The sequence below is a fragment of the Oratosquilla oratoria genome, chromosome 14 (assembly GCF_046742065.1).
Source record: "Oratosquilla oratoria isolate Oo_2021 chromosome 14, ASM4674206v1, whole genome shotgun sequence".
Lineage (NCBI taxonomy): Eukaryota > Metazoa > Arthropoda > Malacostraca > Stomatopoda > Squillidae > Oratosquilla > Oratosquilla oratoria.
Window position 1 is genome coordinate 19828226 of NC_134790.1, and position 19038 is coordinate 19847263.

Below are 19038 nucleotides of genomic sequence, written 5' to 3' on the forward strand. Positions count from 1 at the left end.
GAGTATGTCTGTTCCTGCACGGAGGGTGGCTGTTCTTGTGTGTAGTACATCTGTTCTTCTGTTGTAGGTGTATGTTTCTCCTCAGAGAATATTTCTTGTGCTGAGTATGTCTGTTCTTGTGCTGAGTGTGTCAGTTCTGGTGCTGAGTGTGTGTGTTCTTGTGCTGAGTGTGTGTGTTCTAGTGCTGAGTGTGTCTCTTCCTGTGCTAAGTGTGCCTGTTCTTGTGCTAAGCGGGTCTGTAATTTTGCTAAGCGTGTTTGTGCTTTTGTCGAAAGTATCTGCCCATGTGCTGAACGCGTCCTTTTTTGTGCTGAGCGTCTCTGTGGTTTTGCTGAGCTTGTCTGTGCCTTGGCTGAGAGTGAGTGTTCCAGTGCTGAGCGTGCCAGTTCCTGTGCTAGCTGCATCTGTTCTTGTGCTGAGTATCCCTGTTCTTGTGCTGAGTATGCATATTCCTGTGCTGAGGGTGCCTGTAGTTGTGCTGAGTGTGCTTGTACCTGTGCTGAGAGTGCCTGTACCTGTGCTGAGATTACTTGTGCCTTTGCTGAGTAAGATTGGGGCATGATCATGTCAAAGTTCGGTGTCACATCCACGGCCAGTTCCATCGCCTCGGAGTCGGAAGACGGGGCCGCTACCTTTCTGGGTATGTGGACATCGTTCAGGAAGGAGAGGTGAGGAGTGTAGATGTACTGACGGATCTTCGAGGAGCCGGGCCGCGGTTTCGTTTTCCGTTTATTCTTCGAGTAGGAATCACGGATGCTCTTCCAACGACCTTGCAGTTCCTTCTCTGAAAAGAAGAAGAAAATAAATAGAACACTGACGTACACCGGAATTCTTATTGTCAACTCATCAAACGATTGGGGAGCACAGGAAAGCATGAAGTTAAAAGGTAATGTCTGGAATAAGAATAGGTCACCAGGTACGATGGATGGGAGAAGGAGGTCACTGATTTAATGAAACGGCCTTGCTGTGGATGTGCTGTGTCTTGCGACACTGCTTCTGACCCAGGGCAGTGGACAAGATGCAGGGATGACCCGTCATCCAAGAGGTGCCAAGATAAGAGGGAGGGAAGAGGGTGGAGGGGAGTGGAGTATGTAGGGGATGGAATGGGTGAGAGTGGTTTCTATGCCTTTGTTTTTTGGCCACCTCCCTTGTAAGGGGGAAAAAGCCTTTGGTATATGTATGTATAGGAATCAGGGTAATAAAGATAATGGTTATGACACCGTACGGAAGGAATTGAGTATACCCCTTGACAAGAATTATCATCCTTTATTGTATCCTTAGGACGGATTTGACCCAGGTTCCTTTTGTCCCTAGTATGCTTCTTCAAATGAATAAAAATCGCCTGGCGCCAACCAGAATGAAATAATTAAAGTGTTATCTTAACGAAGAGTTTCAAAAGACTTGGCCATTATTGCACGTTATATGTCACCCGGTTGACGTTGATAGCAATTAAACTTAAATGGAGATTAAGAGGGGCAATTATTTTAGATAAGATTAGTAAAATATTACGTGATAATTATATTCATGTGAACATGTATGCGTGTGAGCGTTCGCTATGTGAATTTATAGAATGAGATAAGAGAAAATTACCTATTAGATCCTTTTCTGTCGGGGATTTCTGGTCGTAGTCAGGACAAAATGCCCGGGAGATCTCATCCCAAACCTCAATTTTCTTGATCTTGTTTCTGTAGTTATCGTCCGTGGGATCCCAAATTGAAGGCCTCTTTCGAACTTCAGATATTAACTTCACTATGTCACGGTAGGTTACCAGCACGATCTGCAGTGTAATAGTGTTATCATCAGATGCGGATTGGCCATCGTGGTTGTACCGTAACTCCACTCTCCCCCCTTCTCCACCCGGTATTCACACACACACACATATATATGTGTGTGTGTGTGTACAACAGTGAATGGGTCCCAGTGAAGATAGACATTTTTATCAACCACAATACACTTTAATTCTAAGTCATCAACATCGAGGGACTCGAGGAGGCCAACATGCAGAAATAGAAACATGGTACAGCCAAGGACTCTAACCTGTGCTAGCACGTGACAAAAAAAATATATATATATATATATATATATATATATATATATGCGTGCGTGTGTGTGTGCGCGCGCGTATGTGCAGAATACCAAGGAAAGTAATAAATTATAGACCCATGGTGTTTTTATGTATACCATTATTTAGAAACACGCGTCCATGTGATTTTCACTGCACGCGCGCACGCACACACACACACACACACACACACACACACACACACACACACACACACACACACACCAGGCAGAAAGGCTCGATCTCCAGACTTGACGGTAGTTAATCTCAGTGCTTAGGTCCTAGTGTCCACTAGATATTACCCATAACAATTACATGTTATTGCATTTTCACCTTACATTTGAATAATAACCGGCGGCGCGAATGCTGTAAACATCGAATTAAGATAAACAGAACTGACGATTGAGGGAGTCAGTCCGCGGGCCGAAGTGCAACAGTTGCGCGTTAAAAGACGCTCGAGTAAGCGACCCGCGGCGACCTAGCACGCTCGGACGGGTGGCCGGGCGACCGCTCAATCAACATTTCTCCCGCTCCCGGCCCGCCAAATAACCGCGTTACTTGAGCGGTTTATATATATATATATATATATATATATATATATATATATATATATACATATATATATATGTATATATATATATATATATGTGTGTGTGTGTGTGTGTGTATGTGTATGTACATAATCGAGGAGACGCGTCTTTCTCAGTAGTTTAGTGTATTTGATGAATACAGTGTTAAGTTCTACAGATGGTGGACCCACCCAAGGAACAAAATAGTTTCAGAACTGTATTAAGATGGTCTTTCAAGACGCGCTTATGTAATATGTATCGAAATTTATCACTGTTTACAACCAACACTTCTCTACATTCGTATTTTATTGGATGAAGCTTACATGTTTTGAAGCAAGAATAGAACAGAATCGCAGAAGGAAAAAGTTAACTTATTGTTGGTTCATATTTCAAGCTAGATTCTTGTCTTTATACAGAGCCATCGTATGCTGTATAGATTGGTGATAATACAGTGTGATGTAAATTATACGATACCTGTTACTATGTAAAGAATCATGTTATAAACACGCTTAAATTATGTTAAAAGATACATACCAACAACCATATCCTGCCACGAATGAACCAGAACTCGTGGCCGCTCAGGAAATTTCCTGTCCGTGTGAAGGGTTCGCTGACGGCCGGTTGTGGACACCGCGCGCGGTAGAACCTACCGCGTGGACGTTTTTCCACGCGGACTTATGAGCTGTCTCGTTTATCTCCATTCATTTTCACCCCCCACCCCCCCACAAAAAAAAATACAAAATGGGTCGCCATTGGTGGAGGTTTGGACTCCGTTCAGACCCAGAACCGAATAAAACCTTTTGCCATTATCGAGAACCGAGGTCAATAACTTGGTTAACTTGTTGACTGTGGACCGAGGTTCCCCAAGTTGAACAAATTCGCGTGGTATTTACTACGAAATATATACTGTGGCATTTACCTCGACTGAATATACTCGCTTGAGAGCCAGGTTGGTCGACAGGGAAGGGATAAGATCTGCGCTTCCCACACGAGTCCTGATCAACACATATCAATGTCACGCTCGAAGAAGGTCGTTTAACTGGCTTCCCGTTAGGTCACTCTGTCCCATAATTATCGCGAATTAATTTAATCGATCATCGGGGATATCACGTCGTAGTCATTCAGTATTCATTAAAGTAACCTCACAATAACGTTGTAGAATTAAGTGACATTGGATGGCCCTTTGAAGAAAGTGTATTACTCATGAAGGGAATGTCAAGAGGTGACGAGGATCAAACTAGACGAGCACGAACGAGATGTCTTCAGCAGTTCGACTTTGCCGTCAAGCCATGGAGAATAAACACAACGAAAGATTAACTACCGCCTTGGAACTCAGGTTGGGCAGACCATCTCGCCTGGCGTGACACAACTTTCTAGACTCATCAAACACCATAACCCCCTTTCCCCCCCTTTCTTTGTCACTTATTTTATTCATGAGGTTTACGAAATGTGCGGTGACACTTGCCATCTGCCGACGGTGTTCCTCTTTCGTGCCAGCTGCAGATGCCCTCTTAGCAGCTGGAGGGTTCTTCCGAGACGGGGCTGTGGCCGCAATGAAGCTCCGTTTGTTTGGCATGATGTACGGAACTGCGCCCGACGTCAGTCTTGGCCGGTCCAATCTATGGTTCTGATGTTTTCCTCCGTCGTCAGTGAAGTTGCAACTCCGGATGATGTCCTCAGGAGCAAAGTGTAGCTCGCAGACCTGTAGTTACGAATGTAAATGCACATGGCATGGATGAAGTAAAAGAGATACTAAGGTAGTGGTAGTAATAATAGAATTGTGGAATGCTAATTTAATACTTCTTACAGTAAACCCTCGATATAAAGGATGGTATGGGGCCAGGGTCTGTCGTTATATCAAGGTCCGTTATATCAGATGGTAATACCGGACAGATCCGTTGTATCCCGAAGTTTGTCCGGTGTTAGAAATTGTGTTGTCAAAACAAACTTCAAATGAGGAAATTATAATAGTAACTAATGGTAAGTCACAAAGATAGTAACATAATTTGATGGATAAGTAATAGTAACAATAATAGGATAACTAGTTGACCTCAAAAACACACATTCAGGCTTTCTAACTTGCAACCGATTTTGTCCATAATTGATGTTCTGTATAAATTATTGCAAATAATGTCCGGTATTTAAACAAAAACGTTTGTGAAATATGTTCAAATACACGGAAGTTTTTTTTTTTAATAACAGTTCTTGATCAATTCAAGGCTAATGTTATTAGTAGAACTCTGTAGAAAATGTAATAACTGCCCACGTACAAAACTGTATGCTAAACAATATAGGATGCTGAATATTGTCTCTTTGGGGTCACTAGTTATTTGAAGATTTCTAAACCAACAAAACCACGTGCCATCACCTTACCTTCGTCTGCCTTGTTGGAGTAAAATCGGCTCTCCTGATAGCGCGGAGCCATCTTGCCCGAAGATCTTCATCGTTGGGAAAAGAGAATGCGGAGACCTGTGGCCCAGTTTGGTAATTCCCTTTACAGTGGGGGACACAGCACTTATTAGGCATAGCGCTCGCACTGTGACAGGCACTAGGAAATAAAACGGTAAAGCATAAACAACGAAAACCTCAGTAAACCATCAACACTTTCTAGTCGTGTCCAAACATGGCGGGTGGACGGCCTTCTGGGACGTCGACGTGAACCGGCCTCCTAGCTCTAGGTGGCGTTGGAGTCCGTCCGTCCGCACAGCGTCCCACCGGTTTTGGCGGGAATTTTGGTATCCTCGGCCTCCTCGTTTCTCCAAGCCCTCATACATACGTTCGTGCGTACACACACACTCTTCCCCTCCCCTCTCACACACGCACCCCTTCCCCCCTTCACACACGCACTCTCTCTCACACACACACACAAACATACACGCGCTCACGCGCACGCACACATACGTACACTCATACACACAAAGTGAGAGAGTAGACGCATATACGTATATACGCACGCACACACACCCCCGCCTCGTCTCGTCGTGGCTGTCGCCCAGCAACCATCGACCGCAGGGACTCGTGCGCGGCGTTGCCTCTTCTCCCTCTGTACCACCTCCGCCTCCACCACCACTCCCTCCACTACAACCGCTCCCGCCATCACGACCATTACCAAGGCCCAATGAGTAAGGTCTACCCTTGCGCAGGTAAACGCTGTCTTTGGTTAGTTACTGAGATTGGTGACGTCACTGTAGCTGCTTGGATTGCTTGTCCCATTTCAACTTAAACATGCGTATATACATTTCAAAGGATTACAAAGGCGGAGCATGCCGACAGGAGACCTTTTGGTCCATAACAAGGTCGGATGCGAAAAAATATATATATATATCATATAAATTATAATACCAAAAGGACTCTTTTCATCCATATGCCAGGAATGGCATACTCGTCCATTTCTAATAATAATAGTATGTTTGTTACATGGAAATTATGTTAAAAATGTATTCAGTATGTTAAGGAATGGCTTTCCAGACCATATATATGGTTTTAACAAATAAGATTATCGACGTAAGCAGTTGAACCAAACTTAAGAAATGGAGAGGGAAAGTTATTACTTTGCAAAGTTACTAACGCTTGATCTGTTTCCCAGTTAAGTAGAACTGATGATGAGGGGGAGAGGTTATCAAGGAATACCTCTTACACTAAACCTGTGGTTTAATGTATTACGAAGTTGCCGAAACATAGCAGTCATCTCTTACATTACTTTTTCATTCTTTCGTTTTGTCCTGTCACTGTCTTTTCAGCCCGCTCTTTACTTTTTCCCTCCTCCAACATTTTCTCCCTCAACAACATCTCTCGTCGCCTTTTCCAGCGGCCACTGTTGCTCTTCTCCGAAACAGATCATTTGAAGACTGCGTTGACATCCCTGGTACTTCGTCTTCTCTTCCCACCTCGCTTTCGTCGACCTTAGTTACTGTATAATGTAGACTGGTTTGCGTTTATACATATATATATATATATATATATATATATATATATATATATACAGTATATATATATAATATATATGTATATATGTATATATATGATATATATACACACACACACACACATATATATATATATATATATATATATATATATAATGCATACCTGATGAAGGGGATCAGTGGTCGAAACATACGGTTTACTGTGTATTAGCTTCTTTCTCCGAGAGTGGGTCAAGTTTTATTTTACTCATGTGTTAATATATCTACTTCATTATATATATATATATATATATATATATATATATATATATATATATATATATACATATAATATAACACTTATCGTGTTACGACAGAATATAGTTATCAAACTTTACTGAATAGAAACCCGAATCTTTCCAGAGTTAGGTGTTAGCATAGGTTATTTATGTTTTCCCATAGATCTCCCTGGGAAGAAACTTTGTAATATCTCGTGTTATTATTGTGGGTTCATTCTAAATTACGGGCCAGCTGGAAGGAGGGGAACATGTTAACTCGCCCTGTGCAAAAATATGTCCCTACGGATGGCCCGGTGTGTGTGTGTGGGGGGGGGGGGTTAGTCGATGTTGATAGACGCTTTGGTCCCAGGTGGGGAGAGGGGATAAGGGTGTTGACAGGTGGATGGGCACCAGGGAGATGGTTCTCTTCGATGTACATTCCGTAGGATCACCACTAGCAAGTACTTAGCCTTGGTCCTTGTGTGTGCAGGGTGGTGTTGGGGAGATAATGAACTAAGTAGAAAATTACTGGTGTGCATGAAGTTTGAGTAGAAAGGTGGTGAGGTAAACACCAGGAACCGTTATAGTTTTTATTCCAAACGTTTCGTCCTGAAAGGACTTCCTCAAAGTGTACACAGACAAATCATTGACAGCTTATATACCCACAGCTTACCCCGTTCCTCCCCGCTCGTCTTCGCTCCTCATGAAGTTTGTAGGAAGAGATAGGTCATGGAGAGGGATAAAAATAAGTTAGTAGGTTCCTTTAGGGCGGCATGTAATATAAAAATGTCAAAGAAACTATGAGAGATGAAGAGCTGTGCCGACTCTTACGTATGGGAATGAAAATTTGATAACAATAATACAATTGCAATAGGGAGAAGTATAGAGGTAGATGGAATGAGATTGTTGAAGGCTATTACGGGGTTACTAAGTATGAGAAAGGTACGACGCAAGTCATCCAGGAACGGGTGTAGATGGAATTGGGTGATTGAGTAGATCAGGCTAACTTGAGTGGTATGGTCATGTTGTGAGAATGAGTGGAAGTAGGTATCCTTTGGAAAAAAAAAACACGAATCGAGTGCCAGTGAGTGCGAGAGAAAACGAGAGAGGAAAGGATTGGATGAGGGGAATGAAGCCATAAGAGCGCAAGGTCGGACAAGCGAAAATGTGCTCAAGTGACGGGTGTCCGGACATAATCCCTCCTGGACACAATACCCCGGACAATATCCCTCCTGGACACAATCCCCCGGACAAAATACCACCTGGACAGAATCCCTCCTAGAGTATATGTTTATGTATTTTAATATATTAATGGGGATGAACTGGGAGTATTGTTGGGTAAGTGGCGAGGGTGTTGTGTCAATGTCTTCTCTAAATAAGGTCTGAGCGATGAGCCATGACGTCGTCAGCTTCAATCATCACTCGTGCCGTCCTCCGTCTGTGCTACGGATATTATACAGTAATTTATCAATGCTTTCCCAGACGCGAGTGAGTAATGTATAAAACAGTAATTATTCTGTAACTTGAATATGATTAATTCTTTGTCATTTATTAGTGGTCACTATCACATAGGTATTTATTAACATCAGTACTTTTTGCAACTATCCTGGCATAAAATTCTAGATGCTATACTCGGGATAAACACACACACACACACACGCGCACACTAAATTGTGGAGGAAGTGCCTCTTTACGAAGTCTTGGAATCTTGTCATCGAAGTAGGACGTCTTCCTCTCTGTATACTCGGAAACGAAGTGTAGTTGGCACACATAAACAAGTCAAGATTTTTGTTTCAGAATGAATGTGTATTTCTGTACGAGTATGCTAATTACATGTTGTATATCACCTAATAGTCTCTTTGCCATTGGTACTCATCCAACCGTCACTTCATCCTCCGAGTGTTTGTGTGTTTCTAACCAGATTTAAAAAAAAAAAAATTACAATAAAAAATAAAATATTCAATGGACAGCATGCCTTCCTCCCCCGGGTATGCTGTCGGCTCGTACATATTTAAGTGTGAATGACAACGACTAAGCTGTTGCGATAAAAAAAAATTACTATTGAACATCAATGACTTAGAATGACTTGATCTCTCATCATAGAAAATGTGACTATTTGGAGTGGTCCTGCATAAAACAACTTGCGGTTATACATTGATGGTTCTTATGTTCTAATAAACCTGAAATGCACTGGGATATCCACAATTATAAAATGGATGGTATAATATTAGAATAGTTACCCTGCTGCTCTGTTTATGTGTAATGTTGCCCCTCCTTATGGATATAATCCATTCGCGTGCCAATGTTTCATCTTTTGGGAAAGAAAATGTAACCACTTTGGGACCTGAGGGACAATTTCCGTTGCAGCAACACAACACCTGCTGGGCATGCGGTGAAGCAAAGAACCGAGGAAGTTTGAGATTATGTAAAAGTTCTTCAATTATGGTCGTGACACTTCACCGTGACCCCTCGAGGACGTGTGTTCTCATCCACAATCAAACCCAACGAGAGCGCGGCTGCTTTATGACAGAGTATCGTGACGTCACGGTATATCTGCATCCAAGCGCTCATGGTATAAACTTGAAGGAAGGAAAGGTATCCCTGTGATAGTGGGGAAGATACGAGGGTTTTCCTCTCCTAAACCTAAGCAAGAATTGTCAAATTAACGCCAGAATGTTAATTCTTTGCGATATAATTAGTCTCTCTCCTCTCTTAATTCTTCATTAGTATTTTAGTGACTAATGTTAGAACAATTCTTCCGATTTCTTTCGTATGCTGTTTCATCAGTGTCAGCGGGAAATATATTTGGTAGAGGTACTATCTCATTTTTTTTGTGGGGGTGAGGGGGCGTGGAAAAATATATCTTGTTTGAAAACATCAACAGTGTGCAGCACAGGAAGTAGGCATTTAGCCGAACACTGGCAGTGATGAAGTGAACTGTTTTCCAGTAACAATCGGTAAATACTTTTTACCGATACCATGAAAAACCGAACCTAGATTGCACCAAGGCCATTTCACAGTTTGAGCGTGACCAGAGGTCTACATGGTGGCGCGGGGCTAAATGACGTCAAGACCAACACCTGCCCAGTGAGATGTGTTTAGGATCGTGATGCGCAGACTTAGACCAACCACAACCCCCACCTTCCACCCTACCCCCTCCGCCACCACTACCGCCCGATCTCCCTCACCGCCACCACTCGACCTCCTCCTCCACCCAACGGCCAACCGAAGACCGGTGTTACTCGTAGTCGTACCGCTGTCGAGGCAGGTAACCATGGCCTCCTCCAGGACACTTGTGGCGGCTTCGGCCGTAGTCACGCAGAAATGGATGGATATAGATCTATACGTATTCGTATAGTTTACTTGTTTTGCCGCGGAGCAGTGGGAGGTGACCCTCAACGACGTGTACAAGTAACAGCTGATCCTCGAGGGTGACATGACATGGCGCAATGTACTTCTTACACTCGTAGACACCCACGCGGTGAATACGTTACGTGTAGATGTAGAGAAGGACCACGTCAACGCTTGCATCGTCTTGTATTGACGGCGGCGGCAACGTCCGAGTTCCCCTCGCTCGTCCCTCCTTCCTCTCCAAGCAGCTGTTCTGCCATCACGTGGTCATGCAGTAATGGCGGGCCCGTCGCGGGAACCACGTGGGCGGTGTGGCACCAGGGCGGAGGCGACTTGCAGCAGCAGCAGCAGTTGCCGCCGCCGCCGCCGTCGTCGTCGTGAGGCTAGCGCGCGCCAGCTGCTGCGGCCGCCTGGCCACGCGGGTGGGACCCCGCGCGAGGCTAACCCACGGCGATGCACATGTGTCCTGCCTGCCTGCCTGCCTGCCTGCACCCTCGGCCAAGCGACGAAGCTAGACGTAATGCTTGCTTGCAGACTATATCCTCCCATGATAACCCCTTTTCCCGCCCACTCGTCTTACTTGGCCGTTGGAATAGAGAGACGTGAGGAGAAGAGGAGGGTGAAGAGAACAAGCTAACAAGCGTATGATGTTTTACCCGAATAATGACATGCAAAACGAGTTACAGACGTTACACCAATACACCCGGTCTTGTCCGGTGTTCAGTACCACGTGGTCGTTACATCACGTGACCGCGTGAGGAGAAGGAGGCGAGGGGGATTAAGGGGGAGGGAGGGGGATACGGCCGTCGCTCCCAGCTGATCGGCTCCCTGCCAGCCAGCCAGCCAGCCGCGGTCGCCTCATGGTTCGGTCGTCCTGAGTGCTGCCAAGCGACAACCACTACTACTCATTACCATCTTGCATGTATATATAAATATATATTTTTCCATGCACCTCTTCCTGCCCTGCCAGTGTGTTGCTATTGTTTTCCTAACCGCGTCCTTGTATGCCCTTCCCTGTATCGGCAACTTCACTTCCGTCTACGTCTGTTTCGCTTCCAATTCTTTCGCCTTACCTGTACATTTTTTTCTGCATGTTTCGTCTTGTACCATTCTTCTTCGACTTTCCTATCTCCACCTCGCTTCCCCCTCCACTTGGCGTCCTCTCAACTCCACTCTGCTCCACTGAGTCTTCGCCAACACGCAGTTCCCTTCCACATACCACTTCCACCTTTTCTTCCGTGCATCCACGCTACCGCCCATTCCACCCGCCAGCCCGCCCCCTTTCCTATCTTGGCGCCTGACTGCTTGTCGGTGGTCAGGTCCAACTTGCTTATATCCGGGGACGTAACTGTCTTAGCAGTTGTATGTTAGCATGCATAACGAAAGGAGCGGCAAGTAGGAGTTAGGTGCAAGTATTGCGCGATGAGTAATGAATTTGAATTATTGAACGTTTTTATCTTAAAGTGCGAGATACTCGTATTATAACAAATGAGAACTGTCGTATTTTTTATATTTTAGCTTGTACTATTGTTAGTATAGAAAATGTGAACATGGTCATCAAATATGGTTTATTCTGAGCATAATGTATAGATAATTGGATGGGAAATATCAGTTGTCGGGGTTGGATAATTTTGGCGGGAAACTGCAGCTATCATGCAGATGCAGGAAAAACACGGCGTCATGTTTCAACCTTTTTTTTTTTTTTATTCAATCTCGAGTGAGCAACTCTTCACATCGTCCAGGAAAGCATCCTTCACCAAATGGAGACAACCATATTTTTTGGGTTTCTGTTATCAGCACGAAGACTTTCCATTGCACTCGGTGGCAAAATTATGCACTTAATCCGCATGTGACCTAATATCGACACGGTTACAGCGCGTTTACCAAGGCGGGGATCATGGAGTCACGAGATTACCAACACTCCCTCTCGACTATAGTACCGCAACCTCAACAACGAGGGTAACCGTGTGTGTGTGTGTGTGTGTGTGTGTGAGAGAGAGAGAGAGAGAGAGAGAGGGGGACTCATCAAGGTCTTGGGCCATGTACTGTATTGGAGTCGACATCTTTTGTCCTACTGGAGGAGAGCTCAGATTTTGTAGTGTTTTGACCTTGTGAGCGCGCGCGCGCACACACACAATGACTGGCGGCAGTCAGTATAAGAGTACCACATGGCACGGTAGATGGTATTAAGATGGCCTGCACCGTCATTGGCACGGATTAATAAAAAGTTTGGCATCAGCCAGGATAAACGTAAGATTATCTTATGGTTCAACAGAATGGAAATGGCTGATTAAAGCACAAGTGTAATATGGGCGTTTTTCCTTTGTAACCAAACAGAAAATCATAAAACCTCTGCGTGCCACAGTCGGCCATACCCTGACCTAGGTTTTTAAGACTCGTGTTAACTCTAAGTGTACTACAGTTACCTAAGCATACCTTGAGGGAGGAAGAGAGATGGAACTGCATCTTCCTTCCTTGTTTGTTGTCTCAGGTGTATCAATTCCGAGAAGTCGGGATTTCAAGTCATCCCAGTTGTCGCGGCTCGCAAATGTACTGATCATACTTTGTATGGTCCGTATATGACAGGACAGACGTGAACCCACTGCTAAAGCCCGCGGAAAATTGGAAGCGTCTGGGGGGAAATCAGGACGGTGGGGTGATGTCACTGTAACATATTCCTTCTATCTGGTTTAAGATGAGATGTCCACTGTGCCAAGGACTTTGATTAGACTGAGGTAAACTCATGCTCTTCAGCGTGACTGGCTCTTATAGCGGGGTTCATGGATTCCCAGGGGTTCTGGAGTTAAACCAAAAACTAGTGGATAATGGATGCATGGCGATTTTATTCAATGTTAAATGGGTTTCCGTGGATTAATTGAAGTAGTTTCAGGAGTAATGCATGGCAGTGATGGGACAGGCAGGTGGGAGAAACCAGTCGTACCAAAGGCAGAATTGAATGGTCACTTTTTTTAGTACGGTAGTTTTAGACGAAATGCAATATTATGGTACGAATACTCGTTTAGAGTTTATAAAAGACATGTATATTAAAATGCAGATTTGGTGTTGATGGTGTTTGTGCGCAAGATCATTGTGCCAGAAAATGCTTGTCATTTGTGTGTGTGTGTGTGGTTAATTGTCTATACCACGGGCTTCTCCACCTAATAATGGAGTTAGCCAAATCAAAGGCACGCACCCACTCCCACCCATTACACTCCCATCCACCAACATTCCCCCCCTTCTCACCTTAGCTCCTCTTGGATGAAAGGTCATCCCGGTCTTCTGCCCAATGCCCGGGTCAGAAGCGATACAGCAAGACACAGTGCATCCACAGCAGGCCGCTTCACTTGATCGGCGACCCCCCCCCTCCTCTCCGTCCCCTCATGCGGAAAATAGAGAAGACAGGGAGAAATCCCTTCGGGCTGCGTCAGTATATCATCCAAACCTCCACTCTCATTCCCTCCTCCTACCTCCGCCCCCTCCCTTCCTAGGTCGACATAGAACAGAAAGAGGACGGGGAGAAAATCCCTTCGTGCTGCATCAAAGTATTATCCATACACCATTCTCCACTCACTTCTATCCCCTGTCTTGCTCAAGAGACACTCCTTCCTTTGCTCAAAGTCCTTTTCACCCCATCCATCCATCTCATCCTCTTTCGTCCCCTCAAGTTCACTCCATCCACTTCTGCCTTCCACACCTCTTTTTCTAATCTTTCTTCACTCATTCTTTCCATGTGCCCAAACCATCCCAATACTCTCATCTACCCTATCTGAAAGTAAATTCTCTATGTCGGGTCGGTTTTGAGGGAAAGTCAATCCGATTTACCCGATTATCCGATTTATCCAAATCCCATGCATGACCCGGGTTACTTCCAAAACACCCAGTCACCAAAACATGCCATTGTTTACTAAGACATTGTATGATAATGTAATGAATATTATGTTATTGGGACCGGCGTAACTCGGCATTCAGGCTCCCCCGCCAAGCTGAAAAATATCCCAATTAATGATGATGATCATAACAATAAAAAATCATAACAACAATGTCGAAACCTTTCGAAGAACTGACCTACACAGGCTCGTTCGGATAGACTTCGACGGACCTCGATAAGCTCCTATGAACATAAACACGCCAGTGATCGGCCCAGCTCTGCCTTTGCATGATCATTTATTGAGGGAAAGGGGGGGGGGAGTGGATGAAAGTGGCCAGTGAGGCCCGCTGATTCTGTCCACCTTAAACTCCACTCCACACAATGTCACGATTTTCCCAATGCGTGTGTGCGCGCGCGCCTGTGCGGTCGAGATTACTACTGTCATAGCTATGTCTTTGCTTGTTCGTTTATTGAGAGAGAGGGGGGAGGGTGAGAGTGGGCAGTGTCACATGTTGAGACTCGATGGATCTGTCCACCTCAAATAGATTCAGTCCACATGTCACGATTTTTCCGTGTGTGTGTGTGTGTGTGTGTGTGTGTGTGTGTGTGTGCTTGTGTGCGCGCGCGCACCTGCGCGAACGAGATATCTACTATTGTCTTAGCCCCATGTTACTTCGACAGAAATAACACCTATGATCTGACGCATCAGTCATCAAATGTCAAATATATGATTATGAGATATGAACTGTTCATAATTTTTTTTTTCTGAAATCACGCTTTAACTCGAAAAAAAATCTCGTGTTATGTGATAAAACTTTATTCAATTGTAACATGGGTGTACTGGGGTAGAATTATTTCTATGAAGTCCCATATCCTATTTCTTGAGAGTCGTCATATGGTATTTTGACGCTCTGCTTTCCCATACATTCAACGTGTCAATATGATTTTTATAGTATACGTCTTAAAACGTTAGAGTAAATGAAATGGTTCTGAAATCAGGGACAGGGTCTTCAGCTGGAGAAAGGACCCATGGAAAGAAATATGTCTAGACTATGAGCATTCGAAAAGTCCGCCAGGTAGGCGTGACTTTTCCGTAGCGTCGAGGACTCAGATTCACGGAGACTCGAATGCACTCGGCGCCGGTGCAGTGGCCGCCGCGTTCTTTCTGCGTAGTTGTCTTCCGAAGACCGTTGGCCGATGTTGCCATATGGCCATACGCTGTCATGCATTTTTCATGTCTTACTGTTTAGTCTTGCATTGTGTTTGGCATGGTGAACCTGCATTGCGTAGAACTGTACCCATGTCATGTATTGATGTAATGGAAGACTTGCGTACAGTGTTGGGTTCATATGACGTCATGTATTGGTTCATGTCATGTATACTACCGTTGGCATGCAATATAATGCCATACACTTCTGTCGAATCAGTGCCGACATGCTACGTATATTGCATATCCCATGTCTTTTCAAAATATGCTATCCTTTTAACATTTTTAGTTTTGCATTTTATATTGCGAATTTATGCAACTACGTCGTCCTTTTTTGCCCCGCTCCATATACGTGGGATTTTTGTTTTCTGTTGTGAAATGCCTTGTGGTCTTGTGCCATGCAGTTTCTTCATACTTTTTCACTGCTGTGTGGTTCTTCTACGCAGTTGGCACTGCTTTGTTGTGGTGTCATGCACCCACTCTCTTGCTGCACTCCCATTGCATGGGGCTGTTCCGCTCAGACCCTCCCTATCTTGCAATCCATCACCCCCTCCCCCTCCCCCCTACCTGCATTACCTTGCGCGCGCTCCCCCTCCCCGTTCCCCCTCTGCCGCCTCAACTTGCATTTTCCTCCGTCGCAACGTGTGCGCAGTTACGAAATGGAAGAGCGCCTGCGGAGGAGAGAACAAGAGCAGTTCGTTCTCCGTCGAGGAAGACTCGAAATAAGACCCATGAACTTCCTCAAGGGTGACTTCCCTAGTACTCGTATTTGACGGCCATGTCTTGTCCCTCCTCGTCTCCTTTCTCTTCTTCCTCTTCGTCTTTTTCATCCACGTCTTTGTCTTTGATGCCCTTTTCGTCTCTCCTTGTTCCCATTGCCCTTGTGTGTTATCTTGTCAGCATCTTCCATTCCCGTCCTTGTACTTGTTTTTGTCCTCATAATTGTATTCATCTTCACCCACACAACCTTTGCCTCCACTATTACCTATTTTTCTCGTCGTTTTCCTTCTTGCCTGCCTTTTCGTTTTCCTCGTCTTCCTCCCCTACCTCCTCGGTACCCGTCCTCCTCCCTCCTCCACCTGGTTCGCAAGGCTTCATGTTTTTAAGGATGGTTGAGGATTTAGGTAGGGCAAGGTAGGTGGGAGGATCTTTAAAATTTATCTACAAATCTAAAATTACATTGATGACAGCTTTTGTCAGTTCTTAGTCAGATTTACCAGGAAGATTAGAAATGCCGCGAATTTGTCACTTGGCAACTCCGCCACATCTTTTGAACGAATGCACTCACACACGCATAGTTTGAACTCCGGATTCCGTGCGTGCGATCGAGGCAGGTGATGCTTCTCGCCGACAGAGGGGAGCCACCTGATTCGTGGTGGTAGTAGTGGTCGGTTGGTTCAGGTCTCTGCAGTTGGCGTTTGACTTTACACAAGTAAAGCTACACTTGTAATTTTAGATGGTTACAGTCATGCAACACCCGAAATGTTTTCTTACACTAACATAATTATTGTTGTTCTTTGGTGCATTTTCTTGTATCCTTACTACAATATATATTTGCAAATATATAGAATACATAGCAACATCCGACAAATGTACTGCCCAGTGTGGATCAGGAATGTTTAACTAAGGTTTACTTGATACATAAGTAGCGTTAAAAAATACCAGCTGGTGTTAAAGGTGGACGTTTTTATACGATAGAAACACCGTTCACAAATATAATATCGAACATCTGTACTCGTATTGTCAGCTGTATATATTTCAGTCTTTTTAATATTCGTAGTAATTTATAAATGGCAATATGCGATTTAATTGTATAGCTAAGGGACAGAGTAAGGCGAGACCCAGGGGGGGAATAATGGCTTTGGAATCTATAACACGGATTCGATTACAAACCTTTCCTACTCAGACCTGCAAACGAAAATCTGGTTAGAGTAACCTACGGTTTGAAATTTCGACAAAGGGGAGTTGGTGGTTGTGGGGAAGTGGGGGGAGGGGAGGAGAGGTGTGTGGAGAGGGGGGTACCACGTGGTCACTCTCAAGGTGTCCTTCGTAGTAAGATGTGTACGTGCTCGTGCGCGCGTTCCCTGGGTGCATGACTTGTCGTCGGTTGCCTTGGAGTCTTTGTTGACGGAGGTGCGTCGGCCCAGGGAGGAAGAACCAGGCGCCATGCATTGTTGCCGGTTTTTCAAGATCGTGGCCGTTGTAGGAAAAAGAAACTCTTCCACCGTACAATATAAACGAAAGAACTGGAGTTTGGCCATAGCATGGGAGAAATAATTTGTAGGTTAGAGACGAAGGATAGTTTGATCGGAGGAAACTGAATTTGATTAGTAACGGTTGTAGACTGATTTTTATTCTGCTATTCACTTTATGATATAATTTTTTCGACATCCATAGACAACAATTTTTTTTATTGCGACGGCTATAATACAGATGTAGCTGCATTTCCGTATTATTATTGCAGTGCAGTAGGGCAAGACAAGATGCTTCCTGTCATTAATAATATACTTTGTATAAGTTGTAGACGTTTTCAGGTGCGGTATTTTACGAGCGATCGTTGAGTCCAATCTTTTTGCGCAAGATTCCATTGGCTGAATGAAGTCCCTGCCGTCAGAATGAAGATACAAGTCATGAGCAGTCAAAGGGTTTTCCTAATTGATTCATTGTACAAATGTCATTTCGTTAATGCAGGACGATTCTACACACGCGCGCGCACGCACGCACGCACACACACAGTGAGAAATGAAGAGAAAAACGAGGTGAAAGTGAGGTCGAAATATAGACTGCTGGCACGTGTGTACAAGCAGGTGTCAGCGAAAGGCTAATGACACCCCGCACGTTCAGAGAGACCAAGCAACCAATGGTTAGGTTTTGAGCTGATGTAAATATAAAAGAGAGACGGGATGCAGTAAGTTGGGCTCGTTTCTTTGAAACTCGTTTAGAGGTGCGCGCACGCACGCACGGCAAGAGAAAGGTTGCATTGCCTTCAGGATGGTCATCCACCTGTAAGCATTGTGTATGCATAGCGAGTTGCAGCATCGAAGAAGTCTGAGACTTGAGGAGGAGGACCTGGGAGTGCCGGGGTCAGGTTTTGCTACCCGGGCATAGGTTCTTTGTCACCAGACGGATGTTGTTCCTCATTTCGGCCGGCGGTGGGAGGGTAGAGGGGGGTAGAACGTTCCTTGTTTCTTATCGTCGTGTGCCCACATTTATCAACCAATGTCATCGAATAGTTTGAAGAAGTGGGATACGGTTAATGTCACATTTGACTGAAAGTATGATTAGGTTGGTTGTACAATCAGGATTTTTTTTTTTTGGGGGGGGGGTGATCCCGACCGTTTGAGTGCATTGTGGTCATATGCCCCCCTCCCCCTCCCCCCGGGGGTGGGAACCCCGGTGTTAGAAGAAGTCGGAATGCACTGCCGGTGTGCTGACAGTTGCTATCAAAAGTCTTGAATCATCTTTGTTTTTAGTTAAGCAGACATAATACACGTTACTGGTTAGCCTATTCCATATGGTTTCCTTAGCCTTTTATTTTGAAAATACATTTTCTTTAAGTGAAGTATATATAGAATATTTCATGCAGTCTTGTGAGAATCCTAATTTGGAACTAAAATTTTGCCCACAACTGTACTCTTGAAACTGTAGAATTAGTATTCTGTTCAACTTTTACAGGAACTTACAAAATTTTGCGCACTCTGTAGTGTGTTTAGTTCCGTCACTCCAGAAGCGCATGCTACAGTAATGAATGAAATCACTTGGCGGCAGTCATACTAAAGGGAACAGGACCATCCGGCA

The 19038-nt window shown here is 44.5% G+C and overlaps 2 protein-coding genes across 4 annotated transcripts in view; one reads left to right on the forward strand and one right to left on the reverse strand.

Annotated features, from left to right (window-relative positions):
* LOC143032780 (uncharacterized) overlaps positions 1-5443 on the reverse strand; it is a 6078-nt gene extending 635 nt beyond the window's left edge. Inside the window, exons 1-4 of the mRNA XM_076197807.1 lie at positions 5005-5443; positions 4097-4333; positions 1591-1777; positions 1-784 (exon numbers count right to left, since the gene is read on the reverse strand). The exon at positions 1-784 is cut by the window's left edge and continues 635 nt beyond it. Coding sequence (XP_076053922.1) covers positions 1-784; positions 1591-1777; positions 4097-4333; positions 5005-5157 — 1361 coding nt within the window. The 5' untranslated portion in view covers positions 5158-5443. The remainder of the gene's footprint in view (positions 785-1590; positions 1778-4096; positions 4334-5004) is intronic.
* Positions 1-19038, forward strand: part of crp (transcription factor cropped) — a 143594-nt gene that overhangs the window by 103849 nt on the left and 20707 nt on the right. The gene's annotated exons all lie outside the window — the stretch shown is intronic.